At 38.2% G+C, this 25,517-nt stretch overlaps 1 protein-coding gene and 1 long non-coding RNA gene across 2 annotated transcripts in view; both read right to left on the bottom strand.

The window, feature by feature from the left end:
- The window catches only part of LOC148756436 (ankyrin repeat domain-containing protein 26-like), a 56,893-nt gene extending 49,526 nt beyond the window's left edge, over positions 1 to 7,367 (bottom strand). The window contains exons 1-4 of the mRNA XM_088801856.1: positions 6,834 to 7,367; positions 3,740 to 3,822; positions 2,445 to 2,582; positions 86 to 1,018 (exon numbers count right to left, since the gene is read on the bottom strand). Of these exons, the coding sequence (XP_088657982.1) occupies positions 86 to 1,018; positions 2,445 to 2,582; positions 3,740 to 3,822; positions 6,834 to 6,861 (1,182 nt within the window). The 5' untranslated portion in view covers positions 6,862 to 7,367. The remainder of the gene's footprint in view (positions 1 to 85; positions 1,019 to 2,444; positions 2,583 to 3,739; positions 3,823 to 6,833) is intronic.
- Positions 7,368 to 9,570: 2,203 nt separating this feature from the next.
- LOC148756435 (uncharacterized) lies at positions 9,571 to 24,753 on the bottom strand. The gene is made up of 5 exons (XR_016018070.1): positions 24,717 to 24,753; positions 19,367 to 19,417; positions 16,733 to 16,766; positions 14,138 to 14,210; positions 9,571 to 9,657 (listed from the first exon to the last, which is right to left on the bottom strand). It is a non-coding gene; the product is annotated as an uncharacterized LOC148756435 (long non-coding RNA).
- Between the last annotated feature and the right edge of the window lie 764 nt (positions 24,754 to 25,517).

Genomic DNA, 25,517 nt, shown 5'->3' with positions numbered 1-25,517 from the left:
TAGATTCAACACTTAGCCATCATCAAATATTTGAACATTGAATTTTCTTTCGGGAAATTTGAAAACTATTTTTCTGGATACTTACTTCTCTTTCTGATGCATCGTTTTCATACTGGCATATTCTTCCTTCCAAGTGAATCAATGTGTCGACTAACTCCTTATGTCTCTCTTTCGCAATAGGATCTTGTTTTTCACATTCAGCTTGAAGCACTTTTCTGCCCTCCTGAAGCTGCTCTTCAATACTCATTCCTGAGTTTTCATTATTGTCACTTTTGTTGAACGCATCATCCAGTTGCCGTCGAAGAAGCATATTTCCACTTTGTAAGTCAGAACCTTTCTCCTTTAGGGATTCCGGCTTTCCAATATATGTGTTCACGTTTCCGTGTTCCCTCTGATACACGGGTTCAATTTCCTCCTCTTGACACTGAGTTTGGTTTAGGTCTTTCAGTACAGGTTCAAAAACCAATGTCCTGTCTCTGACAGCATATCTTGTGTGAGGGAGCTCAGTGTCTAAGCTATTGAATTTACTTCCAGCTTTAGCAAGTTGTTGAGAAAGAATCACCTTCTTTTCTTTTCGGTCACACATAGCAAACCCGCTTTTGTCCAATAAGTGCAAGCATTCATCTCTTAATCCCTGGAAAGCATTTTGTAGGTGTCTTATTAATTGCTTACTAAGCTTATAATGATGGGTGGATTCCGCTTCTGTTTTCAGTCTTTCTTTGCTTTGTCTTTCATTCTCCAGCTGAGAGTTCAGCATTGTATTCTCAGCTGTTGGGACATTAAGCTGTCTGTTACATTCAAATACTGTTTTTGTTAGTGTTTCGTCATTCAGTTTTCTCGTCTTTTGAAGACAGTCATTCTTTTCTTTTACGTTTGCAGTGTCCTCAAAGTACTTTTTTTCCATTTCCTGATTCTGAGTTTTCAGTGTGTCCCTTTGCAGTCTTCCTATGGTGATTTCATCCCCCAACATCTGATTTTTAGGCAACAGGTCTTTTTCTTTTTCGTAACTCTCAGAAACCTAAGTAAAACAAAGGAGACTTGTAGCTAGCATTCAATGAAATGACATATCATGATATCCTCTGAAATTAAAGAAGAACCTAAATGTTTATATAATGAAAAGGTTGCAGTAAGTGGATAGCCCATTGGCAAAATACAACGTTGAATCCAAACCTCCAACTTTATACAAGAATAAATTCCAAAAAGTTAAAAACAAAATTAATATAAGATGCTGAATCCATGAAATGGAAAAAGAGAATTTTAAAATCATAAGAGAACTTTAAGCGTCTCAGAACTGGAAAGGCAGCAAACCCAGAAGGCATGAAATAAAAGATTAAGAAGTCTGACTACACTTTAAAATAGAGGTTATCGTCTGAATATACACCTCTCCCACAGTAAGAGTAATCACTCTGCATACATTTGGACTGATTACATTTCCTACAACTTTATTCCCAAGAATACTGAAAAGATATTCTACATTTCTAATACTTTCAGAGTCACTTATAAGATTAAGTCTACTAATCACTGATACATCTAGGCATTGCGCTAAGCACTTCTTTATACATCAATGAACTCGTTTCATTATCACAATCTTGAACAGAGTGATTAAAAAGATGAGCAAGGTCAGGATTTTCCGCAGGACTTTGGGCTCCGCAATAGTGTGCTTGCTGCTCTTCTAGTGGAAATATGTAAATTCCAACGAAGCCTTAGATTTCAAAACACTCAGGGAAAATAAGCTCAAAATTATAGAGCTCTTCTTAGAAAGTAGTGAGATCATTTGCTGCTGCATAAGTGTTATTTCCTTTTCATAATGTTTAAAGGAGAAATAAATGTGAAACAGGGGCAAATACACTGACTTCTTTGAATAAAATCCTCACCAATAAATTATCACTAAGTATGTATCACGGCATCCAATTTCTTCAAAAGTTCCTAGTCTGAAGTAGGACTCTACTGGGAGCAAGTTGTTACTTTCTCAAAAGTAGGAGAACGGGATCTAAAAGACGGTCCCTGACCTGGCTATGCCTCTACTCCTTACAATCAGTGGAAGTGAAAACTAACCTCTCTGCTAATACAGCAAGGGGATGAAATCACTGCCTCACACTGAAACTTCCGTTATCAGTAGCAATAGTTTTGAGATTGTAGAAAGTTCATCGATCCCTGTAAAAAGCATTGAAAGCCTCCCCTTTAGATGAGACATCGGGAACGTCACTACTTGACTGTTGGACATAAAAGGACTTCAGTCAAGAATATCATTTATTGCAATGGACCAAAAATGTCACTCCCCCTAAAATACTCTCTCTCTCTCTCTCTCTCTCTCTCTCTCTCTCTCTCTCTCTCTCTCTCTCTTTTAAAATCCTCTACAATTCCCATACGTACAACATTGGTTTTTAAAATATGTACATACACGAATACACACACACATGTTTGAAAAGGACTAAAGAAAATACCTCAGAATTCATTTTCTGAAGGTTTATTTCTGTCTCCTTTTGTTGTTGAAGGCAATTGGTCAGAACTGCATCATGTAATATTCTCTTGTCCTGTTCTCGGGAAAGTGGCCTCTGAGTGTCGTTTTCCTCTTGTATAACCTGGAGAATAGAATATGAACGGAGAAAAATTAGAATATAACTAAATTTAACTGTTAAGATTCTTAATCTACATTTACTTACTCCCAAATTATTGGACTGTAACTAGAAAGTGAAAAATAAGTTGCCTTAGTCTAAATTAGAAGAAAAACATGAACCCGCAAAACTAATTTTGTCACCGTTTGCACTGAACAATCGCTTATATGTTAAATCCACCCAAAAAATGAGATAGTAGATGATTTTTAATGTCACAGAGGCTTCCTCACTTAAAATAGTTCACCCCACCATATCTTAAATCGTGAGACCCCATAGTGAATTTAAGATTATTTTTTCAAGATTAATAACTGGAGAATAGGCAAACTTTAATTAGGAGCCCATATGATTAACATCAATCAGTAAGAGAAGCAAATTCCTAAATATTAATTCCAATTATACACTATGACAGTGTTACACATTGACATAGTTATCTGTTGCATCCAATTATAACTTACTCACTACCCACTAATAAGAGCAGATAAAACATTAAATCATATTTACTGATTTCCTACACTGAACTGAAAGAAATTAGAAAGTTATTGTTTGTGCCCTAACAACCAAAGGTCCCATCCTGGAAGGTGTGATTCTCTTAAAAAGCAGTTGAGTTGAGTGCATGACCCCATTCTCTCCCTGAATGTAGACTCAGAGTCCGTTACACAGAGGTCACAAGGAAGAATCCATCTCTAACCTTGGCCTTAGTGACCAGCCATATGGAACTGCACATTTTGAACCCCTGAGAATCCTGACTCCTTTCGCGTGAGCCCGAATCAGTGGCCATCATTTTTACATGGTTCATAATTTCAACTGTCTCATCATGTGATTCAATATTTGATGTTACTTTCTTTATTACGTAAGGGAGTTATAAAAATTAAAGGCGCAGACAATATTCAGGACTTTATTATTTTTTTTGCCTCAATCCAAAGATAAAGTTGAGCTATGAATATCTATAGATTCTAACAATATTTTAAGTTTTGTAACTAGTTCAAATCTTATAAATATCATTCAGTTATGACCTTTTGACTCTAAAAGGCTAGCATGTAAGGTAATTTCAACTGGACTGTATTATATTATTAAAGCACAGAAAACCATATTATACTAGAAATTTCAAAGTAAATTTCACATACATGCGTGTAGGTCTTTTCATTTCCATCAAGCCTCGCTTGCCCTTCCTCCGATGTCATTCCTAGGTGTTGTCCTGCTGACGAATCTACGTATTAGTTAAAACGAACTACTTAGAACAGTTTGATAAAAGCTATAATCTTTATAAATACAGAAAATAACATCTTATCAATTGAGAGTTCAAATTAAGCGTCATCTTTTCCTGAATATTTACTTAAGAAATACTTCTAATTAGCTAACACTTCAACAAACCATTTGGGAAATATGAGATGTCACAAACTGAAAGGCATACAAACATGTCAAAAATTCATCCACAAATTCATTCATTGAACATCGATGGAAGAACAATCAGAAACAAAAGACAGTTTAGAAATGCAGGACAAACACATCGAGTTGCACTCTATACTCTGCTCTCTACCTGGTAATGGTATCTTTTGAACAACACCCTAAGATTCAACTGCAACGTCATTCATTGTTTCCAAAATGACTGTTACTTCTGATGCATTTATCAGTGTACACCCTTCCTTATAGCTGAAATGTTTTTCTCTCCTATTCTGAAAATTTATTTTCACCTTTGAGGATTCAGCACTGGGGTTTTAAGGAAGAAGAGAGAGAAGAGGAGACAGACTGCGGACACAGCTGAGAAGGAAGTGCTATAGATTTAATTCTCGACGATTCCCATCACTGCTGGGAAAGTCAATTCTAAAATATATAGAGCCATAGAAAATCCAAGAAATATTTGATTGTTGGTTTCGGAAGGTGCTTTTTCATTTACAATAAATACAGTTTTAACTGATACCTGTGAATTCAGAATATAAAACTAAAGCTAAGAAACTATGTTTTGTTTCACTAGGCAATCTTTAGATCTTTATGAAGTTTTCCCATCTGGTCCCAATGTGGTACATATAATCCTCCTGCCCACTCCCCAGTGTACGCTAAATACTAGTCTAAAGGAAACCACGCTTTCACCTCATTCTTTTTCTTATTCCCATATGTTGCTGTGGTTCAGGAAGAACGCCAATGTCTTGCTAAAAGTCATTTTGCTTTGTTGTAAGTTGCATAAACAGAGTAAACATAAAGTAGATTTTGCCACAAAGTGACTGTTGGAAAGTCAAAACTATGATGAAGCTACATAGAGGTGGGCTGGGGTTGAATACTTTCTGTTTCTTTATTTCCTTCTTTGCTTTCTCTGTTTTCTGGTAGCAGTGATTCACACAAGTCATGGAGCCTATTATTACCTAACAGAAACACACCTACAATCTGAGTCTAGTTTGTCGATTACGGTCATCTGTCCAAACTCTGTGGATGCTGACATAGGTTTGCTCATTGAGTGTGTGGCAAATGGCCTTTTATCACCAACTTTCTAATCCCCGGATCTTTGACAAGTTCCATGATTAGAGGTCAAAGAAGTAGAATCCCCGTCTGAATTCTGGGATTAACTTTTCATTTATTAGGATGTAAAAATAACACAAAGCTGACTATGTTGTAAAACTTCTTTTTTCAGAGAAACAGTCACACGTCCTCCTTTTCCCCCAATACACTATTCCTTCAGAGTACATTTTATTTTAGGTGTCCTATACTTGCCATTGACACAGGTAAGTTTAATTAACTATTATCAGGCAGCAATTTCTATTATATAATGTGTTTCCAATTAAAAATTACCTACTTAATAGATGGTGCAGGGTATGATTTTTTTTGTTATGATCAAAAGTTACGTGTAACCACTTATCTTTAGTTTAAATATGCATGACAAACGTGGGTTTACAAAAACTTTTAATGAATGGTACGACTTCAAATAAGAAACTACTTATTATAAGAAAATGGTATTTTCTAAATGCTCCAATATCTTCAGAATTCATTTTTTTAAGCCTTAGATAAACAGATATTCATGTGACAAATTACAGTCTTGGGTGATCTTATTGTTTCCAAGGAAAAATAGGATCAAACTAGGTCCACATGAGCTCCAAAGAGTACAGGGCACCATGAGACAGAAAACGAATGTATGACAAAACTATTTTCCTTTTGTTTTTTAAACAATATTCTCAGCTTAAAACTTTTTAAGACAAGTGAAAGAAAAACACAATTGTAGAAGTGAAGCTTTAAAGCCTGTTTTATCATTTCACGTCCAGGAAGCCCGTACATCATTTCAAACGGTGGTTTCCAATGTCATGTAAGAATCCCTGAAGTCCCAAGATCTGTAAGTCGTGGGGCCCGAAAAGGTCACAACTATTTTCACAGAAAGACTAAATGTCATTTGCCATTGTCACTCTCATTCTCTTCTAAGTGTGCAGTAGAGTTCTCCACGGCCGTGATATCACAGCTCTGATGGTAACATCATAGGTCTGATGGTGACTGGGTCTTAGCTCTAATGGTTCATGGAATGCATGCCTGTGTGAGCTCGTATTTTACATTGTTCAGTTTTTATTTCTAATACTGTAACTATCTACGGAGACTACCGACTTAAAAATATTCTTTGGAATTCTCAATAATTTTTAATAGCATAAAAGCATCCCAAGGCACAAAAGCTTCAGAATTCCTGTTTTCAAAGATTGTGTCTACCAAATATTCATTACGATTAATTACTTCTCCCATTTTTAATAATCAAAGACACCATAAGCGCGCGTACACACACACCCGGTGTCTGCTCAGCAGAACATCTGGTTGTCTTAAGACCATCAGTGTTACAACACTAAGAGGAAGTAAATTTAAAACACAATTGACATGGTAGCAACTGAGGCTTACTCTGGGTAAAGGTCAAAATTCAAAGAACCATTTTCAAACCCTGGAAATATCTTCCAGTGTGATAATTAACCTCTGAGAACCCCTATTAAGTACAGGGGTTCCAAACTGGGACATTTAGGATATCGAACCAAGAGGAGAAACATCTGAATTAAAGTCACATTTTTAAAATCTTGTTTTCTTATTCCTGTCGATGTCTTTTTTTTCAAACATCAATACCAACAGTGACATCATGTTGCTTATGTGAAATCCTTCCATTACATTGTAACAAAAGAAAGGAATTCTGAATAGAAGACTGCGAGCATGCCAAATGTCCTTGCGTACTCCTTCCCAAAATTAAACTGGTATTGCAAAGTGCACCTGGTCTGAAGGGTTGCACATCGTCCATTCCTACACCTTCGTGAGGACCAGGATTTTCCACTTCAATTCTCGTCTGAAAGGGTTAGGAAACAGGACGATTAGTAACTAATGGACACTTCATACAATTTCTAGTTAATAATTCAGGATAAAAATATTAGTGTTATCACCACCAAGAAAAGGACTTTTTGAAAAATATGTATTTAAGCAAACATTAGGTTCGTGCAAATGTAATTGCAGTTTTGCAATTTTTGTAAGCTTTTAAACTGCAATTACGTTTGTAGTGACCTAATACTTTGATAAGTGTACTTGATATAACTGCTAAATATTTCTAATGACAGATTTGATTTTTAGTGTTAAAACAAGATACTTGCTTGAAATGGTAAGAAACCTTGGTGTATGTCCAGTTGAGTCTAAACAGAACATTTTAGAACCTACTTCATCTAAATCAAGAAGAGCTTGGAAAAACCGAACTCTTGTTTGACAAAAATTTTGATAGAAAAAATGATTGAACAAAGTGGCAAAGTGATAAGAAAAACTTTTCATTAGATTATGTTTCAATAAATAATAGGGAAAATGTTATATATAGTTATGCAACTTTTCAAAAAAGTACAATAATTTCTAATCGGGGAAAAACAAGAACATTTATTTATTATAACCATCTAAAATGTACCAGACACTTACTATGCACATTTTATTTCTTTCCCACACAAAACAACAAATACAAAAATGGTTTGATGATGGTTACCCCACTTCCTGCTTCCTGGCCATTCCAAGACATTAGAATAAAATATGAACAGATGTGATCCATTGTTATCTCTGTCCAGCAGGTTTTGCTTCTAGATCTTCACACGACTGGCTCCTTCTCATGCTTCACTTGGCAGTTTTTGTCACACTCAGAAAGATCTTTCCTGACCCCCGAAATTCCACTCCCACTCCCATTCCAACTACAACCATGCCCCCCCACGACAATATTCTCTAACCCAGCATTCTCCATCCTCTTTAAATGAAGCACTTATAGTGCCTTATGATGGACTGTTGTTCACTTGTTTTTCTGCACCTACAACTACAGCTGAACCCCTGAACTTCTCCATTCAGAGTCTAACTGCCCAGCACACAGCTGGTGAACAACTAGAAATTAACTCAAGGTGAAAACGTTGAGCTCGCACCAACAAAGCCTCAAGAACCGAAACACTACACATCTACAGGGTACCGCCAATCACAGTCTCCTGAAACTTAACATCCCCCAGATTAGAAATCCACATGCCCCTTCTAACTTTTCCACTCTGCTCTTGACACTACCGCCATTTGATTGTCCTACATGTTTACAAAAAGTGTCCCCGATATCTAGTAAGTCAGTACATCCCACTGTGATCATTGTGTTTTACATTCTATAGCTCCCTTTACAGTTTTAAAAGTGTTTTCACATTCGTTACCACATTTGTGCATTCCACATACCTGAAAGGTAGTCATTAGTACCATTATGACGAATGAGGTCACTGACATCCGACAGGTTCAAAAGAAGTTTCCCCAAGATCCCATAGCTAGTAAGGGACCCATCCAGAATTCTAGTCTGTTCTGATCGTCAAACACAGTGTACCAGTAGGCAGCAGTTGCCTATATCAGAAGATCACACTTTTCTTATATCTTTCCACAGCTGTCACCTCACATTAGCTCATCATTACATTGTACTTCTATTACTACAAGGACGGTTGCCATCAAGTTACTCAATGCATGATACTTTAAGTGAACAAGACAGTTGTTAGTATTAAAGCAGCGCTCAGCCGAATTGTTGTTAGTATAATCCAACGTATTATTAGTATTCACCATGCTCTTCCTTCCCAGCAAAAGTTCCTTGCAGATCTCTTTGACAATACTAATTAATAATACTTTGATGTCCCAGGCATTATCTTTTCAAGTTCCAAGTTATAAACAAACCCTGCGATCCAAATTCTTTCTTTCTGAAATTCATTAGGACATTTACACATCCACAAAACCCACAAGATCATGCATTTGGGCATAGTTCGAGCTGGAATAATTCTTTAGCTTTTAGGGAAACTTAACTTCAGAACCCAAACTGATTCCTTATGACTTGGAAACCTTTGTGTTTTATACTATACTACACTGACTGCCTGAAGAGAAACTTGCAAGTTAGCAGAATTGTACTACGCTGTCTCATTATATTACACATAGCCAGTTTAATAATTACAGGCGAAACCATACAAATTGGTGTGTATGGGGAAATGTAGGGGTGAGAAAGTAAAGTCAAAGCATACCTTTTTCGTTTTCACATCACAGAATGGTGATATTTCAAATAATAACGATAATAATAAGAATAGTGAAAGACAGTACCTCAGAATGCCAAGGTGATTCTTCATCTTCCTCTTGTCCTAATCCTAATGATGACTTTCTAACTATAAAATGTAGTCACAGGTACATTAATGTGAACATATATTACTATGCATTTTGAATACACATTCAGTCATGAATATTTCCATAAAAGTAATAGCAGAAAAGAATTTCAGGGGGTTGAAGCATTTGCAAGAAGAAGCAGTTGTTAGTAGTGGGGACACTTTTGAAAAAAAGATAGAAAAAAAATGCTTAAAAGAAATAAATATCACATTTGGACCTACACATGTTAGATTTGTTTATAGCAGCACTTACGCTAGAAAGAATTCACAGACAGTCACTAAATTACCACTCATATTATTCTGCTGTGCTCCATCAGCACAGTCAAATTACCATTGCTTGTTTGCTCTTGTGGAGCACTTTCAATAAGATCCACACCATTTTCTCCTTTTCCAGTTGCCGGTTTGGTTGCTTCTTTCTATTAAAAAAAAAGAAGGAAAAAGAAAAAACAACCCAACTTCAGAAAACACCATATTCGTTTACTCGTTCACTCACTCACTCAGTCCATCCGTCGATAAGACAAAAAACTCTACTGTAGCCATCAAATCATAGGCACAGCCCCAGGGGAAGCTGGAAATATAAATGAGACATTCTGTCCTACACGCTAGTACGAGTAGAGATAATATAACACATGAAAAAATAAGAGCAGAAAAGTACCGCTCTCCACTTCAACAGCCCACATGAGTCAAGTATCGTAAGGGCACAAGAGACAACAGTCAGTTGCACCAGGGAAGCTCAGCAGATGCGGCAAAGATAGGGCTGCATCTTGACAGTTATGCAAGGTGCTGAGGGAAGGCGTGACGGGGATTCCAGAAGGGCAGCGCGAGCAAAAGCCTGAGGATGAAAGAACATATTGCAAGTGAGGCCGCAAAGGAATGGGGTAAGCCTGGAACACTGAGAGTGGGATGGAGATACCACTGCAGTTTCAGAACCAAATCAAAGAAGGCACATGTCATGCGAGCCTATGAATTTTACCCTCACGTAGTGGGGAGTCACTCAGTAAGCAGAGGTGTTGCATCGTCACAATTCTGTTTTAAGACAGTCACTCAGGCTGCACTTTATGATATTGAGGACCTCCGTTTCTTTCTGGTATCCTATCCATCATCCTGTCTTGCGTCACAGCGTAGGCGCTTCTCGGTGCCTCCAAACCCGCAAAGGCAGCTACCAAGAGTAGGTCACTTTGTGGCTTCTATTAGGTGGCTCTGGGTTGGGCACTAGCAGCAGCTGACCTGGGCCTGCCCCACAGCCCCTCCCAAGAGGCCCCAAATCCAACACACCTGGTGATCAGCTTCAGCAACCCCAGAACAACACCCAATTAGCTCCATAAATGACACGCCCAAGCAATGGACTGAGCAGACACCAGAGCCCTGCTATAGCCGATCTCACTCTGCGAGGTCAGCCCACATACATCAGCTCATGTACTGTAGTCACAGCCAGTCGTCCTGAGGGTCGATTCCACACACTGATGTGCCAAGAGCAATCAAGGCTCAAGTACAACAGGGGGGCACACACCACCCACACAAGCTTCTGGAGCACCTGGCTAAGGTGACCAGACTGTACGACTGGTCCCCACACAACACCTGTTATATGAGCCAATGCTGCCAAGATGAGGCGAATTAGCAGATCTACATAATACATAGAAACAAACACAGAGAGGCAGTGAAAAAAGAAGAGAGAAAGAAACATTTCTCTAATGAAAGAATGGGATAAAACTAGAAAAAGAAGTAAACCAAATGGAGACAAGCAATCTACCAGAAACAGAGTTCAAAATACTAGTTATAAGGATGCTCGATGAAATTAGAAGAATAGATAAACTCAGTACAATTTCAACGAAGAGACAGGAAACATAAAAAGGACATAGAAATCATTAAAAAATGTCTGCAATGAAGAATACAGTATCTGAAATGAATAATTTATAGATGGAATCAGCACCACATTTGGTGAAGCAGAGGTTCAAATAGTGATTCGGTAGACAAGGTAGCAGAAAACACCCAATCAGAACAGAAAAAAAATGAATATAAGTAAAAGATAAATAAAGACAGAGAATACTTTAAGGGACCTCTGGGACAATATCAAGTATAACAACATTCGTAAGACTATCAAAAGGAGAAGAGAGAGAGAGAGAGAGAGAGAGAGAGAGAGAGAGAGAGAGAGAGAGAGAGAGAGAGAGAGAGAGGAATTGAAAACCTTTTGGATTACACAATGATGGAAAGCTTTCCTGACCTGGAGAAGGAAATAGACACACAAGCGCAGGAAACACAAAGAGTTCCAAACAAAATGAACCCAAACAGGCCCACACGAAAACATATTATAATTAAAATGCCAAAGGGTAAGGACACAGAGAAGATATTAAAACCTTCAAGAGAAAAGTAGTTAGTCATGTACAATGGAGCTCCCATAAGACTGTCAGCTGATCTCTCAACAGAAAATTTGCAGGCCAGAAGGGATTGGCAAATATTGAAAGTGATGAAAAGCAATGATCTTCGACTAAGAGTACTATATCCAGCTAGGCTCTCATTTACAATCAATGGAGAGGTAAAGACTTTCCAGATAAAAAGATGATGGAGTTCAACACTAACAAACCAGTATTACAAGAAATGTGACACGAAGAAGGAGAAGGAGGAAAAAGAGGAGGAGGAGGAGGACGAGGAGGAGGAGGAGGGATGAAGAAGGAGAAGGAGAAAGAGACGAGAAAGGGAAGGGGAAGGAGAAGGGGAAGAAGAAGAAGAAGAAGAAGAAGAAGAAGAAGAAGAAGAAGAAGAAGAAGAAGAAGAAGAACAGAAAGAGGAGGAGAAGGAGGAGGATGAGGACGAAGAGGAGGAGAAGAAATATGAATAATAAAATGGCAATAATCACATACCTATAAATAATTATTTAAATGTAAATAGGTTAAATGTTCCAGTCAAGACATAAGGTGGCTGAATGGATAGAACTACAAGACCCATAAATATGACATCAAACTTAAATTTTTTTGCACAGCAAGGGAAACCATCACAAAATGAAAACACGACCAGATGAATGGAGAAGAGATTTGCCAACGATATATTTGATAAAGGGTTGACATCCAAAACATGAAAGGAACTCATAAAACGCAATACCTTTAACAGACAAACAATGCAATTAAAAAATCAGAAAAGTACCTGAATAGACTTTTCTCCAAAGAGGTCACACAGATAGCCAAGAGACATACAAAAACATGCTCAGTGCCACTAATCATTAGAGCAATGCAAATTAAAAACACAAAGAGTTATCACCTCACAACTGTCAGAATCGCCATCATCAATAAATCAACAAACAACAACTGTTGGTGAGGATGTGAAGGGAAGCCCCGCGCACTGTTGGTGAGACTGCAAACCCGGCCAGCCGCAATGGAAAACAATATGGAAGTTCCTCAAAAATTTGAAAATAGAACTACCACGTGGCACAGCAGCCCCACTTCTGGGTTTTTCTCCACAGAAATCCAAAACACTGATTTGAAAACATCTGTGCATCTGTATGGTCCTTGGCACATTATTTTCAATAGTCCAGATAAAGAAGCAACCGAAGTGTCCATCGTCTTGGATAAAGAAGAAGTGGTACATAGATACAACAACATACTACTTGGCTGTAACAAAGAATAAAATCTTACAAGCTGTGACAACGTGCGTGGACCTAGACGGTATCATTCAAAGTGAAATAAGTCAGACAGAGAAAGACAAATATCACATTATTTCACTTATTTGTGATATCTAAAAAAAAAAGTTGACATAGAAAAGAGAAACAAACTCATAAGTGCAGAGAACTAACTGATCGTTGCCCAGTTCGAGGATTGTTGGGGGAATCCTTGAAAAGGTAAAAGGATTAAGGAGTATAAATTGACAGATATAAAATAGTTATGAACATGTCAGTTACAGTACAAGGAATATAGTAAATAAGATTGTAATAACTAAGTATGCTGTCAGGGATACCAGACTAATCGGGGTACCAGTTTATACATTATATGCATGCCTAACCACTATGCTGTACACCTGAAGCTGACATAATATTCAATGTCAACTCTAACATAAATGAAAAACTTTACATTTAAAAAACAAAAAAATTTCTGAAATTTGGTATATTACTATATGGTTCTTAAGAATGTCTGCTTCTAAAATTGGTTATTATTTTATGCAAAACATGTACTCCTCAATTAGAGGAAGACATTTAAATATAGTCATAATGCAATGATTTAGAACATAGTGGAATCCCTTTACAATATGGGGTTTAAGAAAGAGGACTTGAATTCTAAATTGTCACAATTTCTACTATTATTTTAGCCTAAATTATGAACCCAGTATACCTGAAACTTATACAAAATATTATTCAATTTCAACTGAATATAACTAAAAAGCACAAGAAAACAAAATAGAGAAAACACTGGCTCCCAACAACTATATGATACCAAAATACAAAGTGTAACAAAAAAAGAAGTGTATGTTATATGCTATATAGTTTTAAAACTGAAAGGTACCAGGAAGATTACATGACTATGACAATATGTAATTGAATCCATCAAAGATTTCATTTAGGCACGAGTATTATGAAAGTCATGTTGGAATAATGTAAAAGATATATTAAGAATCCTAATCCTTAACCAAATTTCATATCTCCATCACTGTGGGATACCTCCCAATATAATTGTCCTATCACTATATATTTCCCAGCCCCTTCTTTTTTACAGCTCCCATGTTCAATACTTCCTAAAGTTAAAAAAAAAAAAAGCCTCAAATGCTCACATGTTATAAAATGGTTCACGCTGACCAATTTTCCATTACAAACATAAAACAATGATAGGTGGACCACTACTAAATTTTACAAGTAAGTGCTACACAAAACTAAATTCAGAGCAAAAAAGTTAATTCCACAAAGGAGCATTTTACCTCGGTATCAACACTGAAGAGTCCATCAGTTGATATAGACGTTGAATCATTAGTGCCAGGTTTGCGGGTAAGACTTTAGGGTGAAGATACACAAAAAAATAAGTGAGTTCATTTCTTTACAAAAACAACAAAAAAAGTAAAAGGTCAGCTATTTCCATATTAAATGAAGTTTCTTGCTTGATTTAATTAAAATATGGACTCTGTTTTAGACAAGCTATTATTTATCTATTTCTGCCTCCACCACTCCCAACTCATGCAATATTTAATGAAGATACACTCTAAGTTTCCATAACAAAGAATGACAGCCAATTTATTGTCAATGCCTGAGATTACTTTGCTTTCACCACAAGTCCTGAGGCTGAATTGAAAACCCAATTAATAGCTGATATTACTGGAACCTGAACTGGGACAAAACCGATGACCTAAATCAAGGTAGAAAGATACACTGTCCCTTCTCCATTGTCTGTCCCTGGTTCAAGGACTAATCTGTGTCAGTCTAAAATAGCAATCTTGGTTCTTTAACATAGAAAGCAGTTACTAAACTTACCCCATTCCTTCTTTTCACTCAAAAACACTACAGTGAGTTCCCTGAAGTGTTTATAATGTTTGCAAGTTACACGTACAAAAGTTCAAGAACAAATATGTATGTTTTTAGCCTTCCCACTCCCAGATCACTTGTCCTCACAGCGTCCTGGCAATCTCCAACCTTGAAAATTTTAGCCTACGAAGGCATAGACTCCTGAAACAAGAATGGGCTCAAATGACCCACAGTAGGAGTTCTCTATTTCCCTGTTCCTGGAAAATAAGCTAAATGGAGCCTCAGTCATCCACGCCCAACACAGGCATGTTACCACCTACCCAAGTCCATTACTGTTTTCACAATCAGTCCTCCCTCTGCCCAACACTCCATATATATGGGAAGGACATCAGCGCGTTGGGAAAAGAGGTGGAGGTGACGAGACACCTGCCTTGGGCCATAGATCTATGTAGTTCGGCAATCTCCAGTGCCTTAGGACTCGAGGGGACATAAGCCCACCTCCCTAAGTTGGGGTTCAGGTGGATGATACCACATTCTTATTTGCTATAAAGAGAATGTTTCCAGGGGCTCAGATACTTTAATATGTTTTCATAAATTCTTAAATTAGGCTGGTTCCTCCAATTCAAGAAACAGAAAAGCAGCAACCTGTACAGAATGTCCTTGAAAACCTTATGTTAATCTGCTTTTTCAGAAAACTACCAACATCCTTTGTCCTTCCTTCTTGTAATATCTCTTTAAATTGTCATAGCCTACTATTCTCATCTCTTTTCCCTTATCTGATCTCTATTCTAAAAGCCTTATTCCTATCCCAACCAGTATTGTTCCTTTTAAAACTTGGATTCCCTTGCTAATTCCAGTCTTATCCTCTTCCACTGCATTCACTAGACCTTTCCATTATTAAAACACTCACCTAAAGGATGATAAAGAAGGACGTGTACTGGGCTTAGAAACCTACACTGAATCTCATTTCATCACTCACTGTACTCAAATAAGTCACAGAATCGCTTGGAGTTTCAAACTTTCCATGTGAATAACCACTTGACCAAAACATTCATGGCAGAATGAAGAACTGCTGGGTGTTTTGAATAATTAATTGCTAACATTCGTTAAAACCCTGGAATTCTATGTACTTTTGATTCCGTCTAGAAAAATGGAGAATACTTAGCTAGCAGAAGTGGAATAAAACAACAGATCAACAACAACAAAAACCCCTGAGAACAGCAGAGAAAAAGTATAAAATGAAGAAGACTCATGGAAGAAGGAAGAAAGACTTTAGGAAAAAAAAGAAAAAAAAAACTTCTTAGAACAAGGGAAAGGTATCAGCCAGAAGGGAAACAAAGGCTGGGGATTCTGTAAGTAGAGAAATCAATTAGAAATACCCTCTCAATTTGTGCTGAATTAACACAACATGGTCTATACGTAGATGTTCTTCACTTACAGAACAAAGATTCGTCCCAAGAAGGTACATCGCATTATACCTGAAAACACTTGCCTGATTAGGTCTTGCTTATGTACAGCCTGTGGTTCTGTGGCCACAGCTAACTGAGACCTGGCCTAAACACTGATGGTAAAAAGAAGGCTCTCGTGACTGCTGAAATTGTCAAGTACATTAAGACAAGAGCTTGGGCTAACTGGGCTTGGTAGGAAACTTCTAAATCAGCGTTAACACATCACTAAACGGGACTCTCTGAGTCCACCTGACTTGCACCTGAACCTTGAATCCACGCCAGCCCAGGCACTTCTCAGTACAGGCTGAGGGACAAGAGAACGGACTTGGAAGCCAAGCAGACTGAAGGTCACATCACAGGTCAGCCACTTGGTAACTATGGAACCAGGAGTCAATTAATACACGTCCCGGAACCACACTCGTCTAATGAATAAAAACTAGGCCGAACAGCACAGCTACTGTGCACAGCTACTGTGTCGAGGACCTGAGACAACCAACGTTAGGCACATAGTATAGGGTCTCGCCCAGAGCAGAACACTCAGTAAAGGTTACTCGCTTCTCTCTGCACTCTCAGTTAACATGTGAGTTTGAAAAATCCATAAAAACCTACCTGCTTGAAGGGTCTCCTTCAGAACACTCATCCACTATTAAAGAAAAAATTCAAATACATTGTAAATTCACAATAGAAAAACACAGAACTTTAAAACTATCGGACTGAAGTTATGGAAAATATTTCTTTGGGACAACCCCTGAAGACTATAGTAAAGTGAATATTAATGATACGATTGGTAGGAAATTAATACATGAAGAACTTCTACTTCTTCTCCTATATGTGTGTGTGTGTGTGTATTTATATATACGTACACATAAACACACATATACAGGTACATATATGTGTGCATGAAAGTATATATTTATATCAAATGAAAGAAAAAAGAACGGGATGTGCAAAAATGGGATAGCTACAAGTCAAGTGCTACTTGCAATGATTGTAATCCTAACCAAACCCATCAGAGTGAACGAAAACGGTATCAGTAGTAAAATTATTGTCATAAACTAACAAGGGCAAATTTAAATAGCATGATTTTTCTGGACTTCTGTCATGAAGAGCAGTTAGAAGACTTGTTTTGCTCGTACACAGTACCGCTTATGCCGCTCTTCAGTCAAGGGTGTTCAGTTTAGGATGAAACACCCCGTCATTAGCAGCTTAGTCAAGAGGCAGTCTACTTTGCAGCGGCAAACACAGGAAACAGACGCTTTCTCGCCATCTCTCCAATTGCAGGGTAAGTATGAAAGACGTTGTGATTCCAGTTTTATCAAGTGTAACCTCTGAGATTGTTCCCTCCATTGCTAGAGAGTCTATCTTGTCCTACCTTATAGAGCAGGAAGGTCCAAAGAGTTATTGCTGTGCAGCAAGCAGCGTGTGATGCCATTTTTGTCAGCCCTCCCCATAGTGGCAAATGTGTATAGATAGCGTGTTTTTTTAGCTTGTAAGTCATATGTCACCAGATTCTCAGCCAGTGAATAAGAGCAACCAAACAAAAACCCCCCGAAAGACAGAGAAGTTATCTTGAATAACTACATTCAATGACCCTGGAGTTTTAATTTTTTAAACATTCGAAAAGTTGGCCACTGTATGATTCCAACTATACGATATTCAGAAAAAAGCAAAACTAGAGAGGCAGTAAAAAAACAAGTGGTTTCCAGAGGTTGGGGAGAGGAGAGGGCTGAGGAAACGCCACAGAGGGTATCTAGGAGTGAATCTATTCTGTGTGATACTGGAAGGATGGAGACGTCCTTATACGTTTGTCAAACCCCACAGATTGTACAACAGCAAGAGTGAACTCTAATGTAAAGTGTGGGCTGTGAGTGGTAATGTTGAGTCAGTGCAGTTCATCGATCATCGTAAAAGTACCACTCGGGTGCAGGGTGTCAACAGTGAGGGAGGCTCTGTGTGTACAGGGACACGGGCTTTGAGGGGACTTTCTGTACTCTCCACTCAATTTTGCCCTGAACCTAAAACTGCTCTAATAACGAAGGCTTACTAATTAAAGAAAAAGAAAAAGTTTTCTACTGAACCTGCTATTAGCAGATATGAACACATTAATGCTATTTTCAAAACACAGTCACCTTGAAAATGAACATAAAGATCCAGTATCAGAATATGATTATTCACCCAACTGAATGAAGCATATGAAACTCCATAAACAAAGCAAATCATTTTTGGAATACTTACACAAGAAAATAACTGATAAATGTGAATGAACATCTCGCTTTATCATGGTGTATAGATGTAGTGCCAAGTGAATCAAAATGGAATCATCCCCACACTTAAAGGACAACTTTTATTCTAATTTTAAATCAGAAAGCATTATGCTGATTTTATTGAAAATCTATACTGAAACATTAATCACACAAAAAGATTATAATTGCCATGGTTATTGCCATAGTAATGTATGTACAAACACCTGTGAAATACTCACCAAAAGGCAAAAAAGTAACCAGCATTGCAATTTTTAATGGATGATACAACTGAAACCATTACCAAGGCGCGTCACCATATTACTTGCTGTTAATATTTTAAGCAACACCCAAAATTAAGTCAGGCCTATAACTGTTGTGCAGAAAAGATTTCACACAGCAGGCCTGACTGCTATCCTTTGAAAGTCCTACTTGGACGGCTGGCCCTTGGCTGCTGTCTGGAAACCTGCATATGGGGAGGGTTCCCGCCATTCCCTAACTAAGTGTGGCTCACGGTGCCTGAACTGCTTGTACAAACAAGGTGGTGCGTGCTGAACACTCGCTTTCCTTCTGGGAATCAGGAATGTTGGTACTTGCTAGGGGGACGCTGCCTATGTGACTGGCGTGCCATGAAAGCATTAGGCACTGAGTCTCATGAGACTCTGGTACCACTAGACAGCATTACACGGGTGGTGCCAGAATTTCACAGTGGAGGAATTAAGCACATCCTGCTAACTGCACAGGACATGAGTCTTGGAAACTTGCACCTGGTTCCCTCCAGACTCTGTCACATACACCTTTTCTCTCTGCTGATTTTGCTTTCACTGTAATAAATCACAGGTGTGAGCACTACTACAGGATGAGGCCTGTAAAGTGCTATAGTGAATAACCAAACCTAACTGTGGTGTTAAGAACCTCTAATAAATTGCATTATATGAATTTTTCATTCTTTGGGTGGATGTTTTCTGCATGATTAAGGTCAGAAGGAGATTTTGCAGATTACCTGTCGATAAATTTGTTTTCCTTGATTCTTCTTTTGCAGATTCCTGTAGAGCTGGACATATTTGAATAAAGGCGTAAAGGGGATAAACGGAATGATGTCAGAAAATACTGTAAAACAAGCAACCGTCCTATTTTAATCAGAATAAAAAATAGAACATCCTAATGGCAACATCTTGAATCAGTTCCTAGAGAAAAAATGGAGAGATCTCATTGTCAATTTTCTGCAACTAGGCAGAAAACTGTTTTTATAATAGTTATGAATCGGTCAAGTCACTGGGATAATTACAGAAAAACATATAACTATCACTTGTAGTATAATAATGTGCACTGATTATAGAGTTCCTTTGGTTTCTAAGCTTCTTTATTTCTTATAAAACTAAAAACATAGCTCTCGTATGAAAAGGCAGTGGTTAACAGAATAAGTGAAAAATGGAACAAAAAGTGATATCCAACATGGAGGATGAGTTACCCATGGATATACCAGGAAACTCAACGTTCAGAGAAAAAAGTGTCTTCCCTGTTGACCTGCTGCTCTTCTCTCTCCATCTGATAATGTCCTAGTCACTCTTCTCATGTCCCATTGAAATGCTAGTGCACAATCTGGAAACCTAGGAATCATCTGAGTTTCTCACTCCCCACTAACTTTTTACATGCAATCATCACTAATCCGTATTAACCATAACACTCTCCAGGCTCTACTTTCTTTTGCCACAGCCACTGCCCTAGTCAAACAGGGGCTCTGAGCAGATGGCTTTCGCTGGGGAAAAAAATGAAACACCACCGCCTGTTATTGTTACTTCCTAAATGAACAGGATTTCTTTTCAGCAAAACAAATGAGAAAGACATAAGCCAGCAAAGACCAACATATTAAATTGAATAAATTAACCTTCCTGACTTTTTTTTTCCATTCATAATGGATGGGTGAAAACATCACAGTGGACTGATACTAGTCCAAGGAAGTAAAAGCTTCCTTTGTCTGCCAGTTATTTTTAGGCGCTTTTCTTCAATCTATCCTCTATGCGAGGGGCCAGCAAACTGCAACCTGCCATCAGCTTCTGTAAGTAAAGCTTTACTGCAGCACAGTCTTGCCCATTCACGTGGCCCACGACTGCTTTCACACCATAATGGCAGATTTGAGTAGGTATGACGGAGACCATATGGCCTCAAATCAGGCCCTTTACAGAATAAGCTTGCTGGTCCCCGCTTTATACCACAACCAGAGTGTCCGAATGCCACCTCATCTTGTTCCTCGTCTGCTCAAAACTCTCCCATGATCCCTGCAGTAACCACTGCTGAGTCCCTGCCCACTTGCCATTTCTTCGTCTTCATTCTCCCTGGAGAACCACAACTCTGTGTGGATATTTCCTGTGCCAATACACAAAGAACATGGCCTCTCTCCAGCTCCACAAAGAAAAATGATTATACTGAGCTAATCAGTGACTGCTTTACCACTAACTGGTGTGGGAACCAGCCTGTGCCGTACCCCAGCCTGTAAATGTTAAGGGATCTACGGGCAGCCTCTCAGTTTTCTTCCTATTTAAAAGAATCACATAGCTGAACATCACTGATTATCAGGGAAACTCAAATCAAAACCACAGTGCAGCACCACCTCATAACTGTCAGGTGGCTATCATCAACATGGCCCCATATGACAAATGTCGGCAAGGAAGTGGAGGAAAGGGAAAACAGAGCCGGCACTGTTTTGGGATTTGTAAATTGTTATATTCACTGTGGGAAACAGTATGGAGATTCCTCAAAAAATTAAAACTAGAACTGCCATGAGACCCTGTAATTCTACTTCTGGGTATTTGTCCAAAGAAAACCAAAGCACTAATTTGAAAAGATATCTGCACCTCTATGTTCGCTGCAGCAGTCTATATAATAGCCAGGATACGGAAGCAACGTAGGTGACCTTCGAGAGATGAATGGATGAAAAGGATTTGATATGTGTGTCTGTGGGGGGGGTGTGGACAGTAATACTATAACTGATATTAGAATAATTAACTCATCCATAATATAACTGATATAATAATAACTCATCCACAAAAGATGAAATCTTGCCCTTTGCAACAATATGGAAGTTCTTAGAGGTATTATGTGAAGTGAAAGAAGACAGAGAAAGACAAATACCTTATCATCTCATTTATATGTGGAACCTAAAAAAGCAGAACAAACAAACCAGAAACAGACCCATAGCTACTATGAAGCAACTTGATTGTTCCCAGGTGAGAGGGAGTTGAAGCGATGAATGAAAAAGAAAGTGAAAGAGAAGTACAAACTGCCAGTGATGAAACATCTAAGCCACAGGGATGTAGTTAACAGCACAGGGAAAATATCAATAATATTGCAGTCACTTTGAAGGGTGATAGATGCTTACAGACATATTGTGGTGATCACCTCGCAAGGCATATCAATGTCAAATCACTATGTTGTACACCTGAACTGGTATAATGTTGTATGCCAACTATATATTAATAAAACATAAAAAGACAATAGAAACACCTACAGAAACGCAGTACTTCAGACTTTGGATATGGTAATGTGAGAATATGATGCTTGGAGCCGTTGCTAATTAACCAGCAGGCAAATGAGACTTAAACAAAACACTGACGACCTCACAACTGAAACAGGGATAACATCAGGGATCCTGATGGCATCACAGACCCACCAAAACCATCCTGGTTCCTCCTGTTGCAACCACTGCTAATTAGGTCACCTATTACCTGCAGCTAAAACATTCTAACTGATATATTTCCCAAGGCCTGCAGGATAAGAGCTACTCCTTTCTCTAGAACTAAAGACTTTCCTAAGCTTCCCTTACCTAGGTATTCACCACCTTCTCAACCATTCCCACAGCACGCTTTTTATAGCATCAAAACTGAACTGCTCGTAAATCCTGCAGAGTTCACTGTGTATCTTAGCCTATGTCTGCAGTTCCTTCTGCCAAACCTGTACTCTTGGTTATTGGTTCCCCTGCCCAACATGGTCCTTCTGCCTCTTTATCTGGACAACTCCCACTCACGCTGCATACTTCCCTTAAATCCTACCCAGATTTTTATAACCGAAATCGTCATCATGGACATCAAGTGTCTGGCCCACGAGGTCTGAACAATTAGGTTCACGAACTCATCCTAGAAAAAGTGCTGCATACCTCACTGCTGAAGATCACTATGGTCACCTTTGAAGTACACCCCTTGGGAAGCTCTGCACCAACGCTAGCACCTAGTCTACTCTGTGAAGCAATTTTGGAACTCTTTACCTAGAATGGCCATCAGAGCTGTTGTCGTATTACCCTTGATATCCTGAATGTCATCAAAATGTGTTCCTTTTAGTATTTCCTTTATCTTCAGGTAAAGAAGGAAGTCATTGGGGGCCAGATCAGGTGAGTAGGGTGGTTGTGTCAATACAGTTATTTGTTTACTGGCTAAAACCTCTCTCACAGATGGTGCCATGTGAGCTGATGCAATGCCATCATGCAACAGCCATGAATAGAGGGCCAAATGTTGAGGTTGTTTTCTTCTAACATTTAATGGGTTTGCTCTGCTTCTCACAGGCAGCCAATGATGTTGACTCACAATTCGATGAATTTTTGCAATGCTTTCCTCAGTTCTGGTCGTTACTGGCCACCGTGACGTCTCTTCATCAGTGACACAATCTTTCCCCTCAGAAAAATGTTTAATCCATTTGTACACGGCCGTTTTCTTCATGACATTATCTCCATGAACCTGGACTAACATACTATCCCTGATTTCACTTCCACTCTTGCCAAGTGTAGCACGAAATTTAATGTTTGGTCATAGCTCTAATTCAAGCTCAGACAGCCTCACAATGCACACAAAAACATGCAACAACAATAATGAGTGCCACTCAGCGAGACACTGCCACACATCTACACGAACGCAACTATGAGACACCGGTATACCAAGGTTATGAAACCTTACTGAGCTGTTTGTACAGTGCTGCCAATGTAAGTGCACGGTGGCAAGTTCTCGAACTTAAATGTCAGATCTCATACTACACACCCAATGAAAAACAGTAATGATAATGATGAGCTCTCAGTGGGCCCTGGCACCTAGTAAGCACTGTGTAAAGTACAGTAAATAATAGAAATGACAATGATAAGAACAAGCTCTTGGAGGGTAGGGACGTGGTTTTAAAACGCTTGTCTTCTGCAACATCAAAATGACACTTAGTACCTAAAAGACACCTGAAGGTTACATAGCAAACTGCTGCAGAGGCAAATAAATAAGTGAATGAAAACATTGCCCTTGAAAATTCTGTTTGAAGAAACTAAGAAATAAACCAGGGACAGCTCTAAAGTATTAGGGGCACAATAAGGACAAATTCCGTTTCATCTGTGTGTTTCCTATAACTTGCAAAACCACCGACACAAGCGCTTTGATAGAGGTCCACTAAGTTAAAGGGGTCCTCGGACATTTCAGATTGCACAATGCACAAGGTGCCACATCCAGTGAGTAAATAGCGTTTTTGTCATTGTGAAACTTTTCTGTACTTTTATTATAATTGTTAGAGTCCTAAGTTAGGCTATGGGAACATTTATTATGATTATCTTTTGACTAATGGCTACGGAGCATCTTGTTCTAGAGAAATTACACTGTCATGGCAACTATCCAACTAACAGAAGAAAACATCTTCTTCTAATGAGGTCAACACGTCTCACTCTGTTTTGACTTATGAGGAAAAAAGGTGATAATAGTGAGACCTTGGTGGCATATCCACATGGAAAATAACCATGCTTCTCAACAAGGCACAGCTTTACTGACTTGTAATAGGAGATACCTTTCAAAAACAGTCTCACTGCCCTTCCTTCACACTGGCTAAGTTTTGCAGTTCTTATTGTTTGCCATTTGTTTATGGGACTAGGAAGGTATTGTGGAGCTCCCAGTGTGAGTTACATTACGGTGAGACAAACCACTATGTAGTAACAAGAATTCATTCACTACATGTAATCCATTTGCTGGAAAATTTAAACAAATTTTCATGTTTACAACAAGTCCAACTTGTTGCAAGGTGATGATACAAGAAACATACAACATAGTAACTTAAAAATCGTTTTTCTTATTGACAAAAATATCATATGGAATTGTAGAGGTCATGACTAGATCAATGAGTTTCTTTTCACACAATACTCTCTCAGATTTTAAATTACCTACAATTAACTTTTATAATAATTCTGAATGCTAGACTATTAAGAAAAACATTAACTAAGAAAGAAAAAATATACATGCAATATACACATTTTTTAACAGCTCTTTCAATAGCAAAACTTTCTGAGTCTTACTGTATGTCTGGTAGGACCACAAAGAATACTTCACCATTAGGAGTCTTACCTCGACTGTTCTTGTCAGAAGATTTTTTGCATGTTTCTCTTTTAAAATCAGAAATTAGTTTGGCGTTGCTATGTATAAAAGAGGTGATAATATTACTGTCTTAATACTGACACGAAAACATTTATCAAAACATGGATTTCTCAGAGTATTTCAGGTAATGTCTGAGTTAATATAAAACTTGAATTATCCCATACGCTTCACTTTTGTAAGTTCTAAAGGCAAACAAATAAACAAAAACTCATAGACATAGACAACAGTTCAGTGGTTATGAGAGTAAGGGGAAGAGAGGATAGTAGAAAAGGGTAAAGGGGGTCAAATACATGGTGACAGAAGGAGAACTGACTCTGGGTGGTCAAAACACAATGTGATGTATAGAAAATATATTAAAGAATTGTACATTTGAAACCTATGTAATTTTGCTAATCATTGTGACCCCTACAAATTTAAGTTAAAAAAAAAAAAAAAAAAACATGGTAAGTTGTACAAAATTTTTCTTAAGCATGTGATTAAAGAAGACAAAAAAGCAAGGTGAACCAGTCATGTTGAGGGCAGTATAGCTCAGTCAGTCAGTTAGAGTTAGCAGGGGCAAGTGTCGTGAACTCAGAAATCCTAGTTCCATAGTCCACAAGATCCATTTTCGGAGACGTCACTGCTGTTTGGCTCAGAGTTCTCTCTACAAACCAAGCATCTCACTGCCTTATTGTACAGGTTGTCAGAGGATCAAACAGATAATACAGCAAAATGGTAAGCCAATGGAATAAGTTTTTTTGAGCTTTAGATTTGACATTATTTTGCAATTCC

Source organism: Rhinolophus sinicus, chromosome 12, assembly GCF_057876585.1.
Source record: "Rhinolophus sinicus isolate RSI-liver-muscle chromosome 12, RSI-T2T, whole genome shotgun sequence".
In the NCBI taxonomy this organism is placed as follows: Eukaryota; Metazoa; Chordata; class Mammalia; order Chiroptera; family Rhinolophidae; genus Rhinolophus; species Rhinolophus sinicus.
Note: the sequence above shows the minus strand (reverse complement) of the source record. Positions and strands in the feature narration are given on the sequence as shown.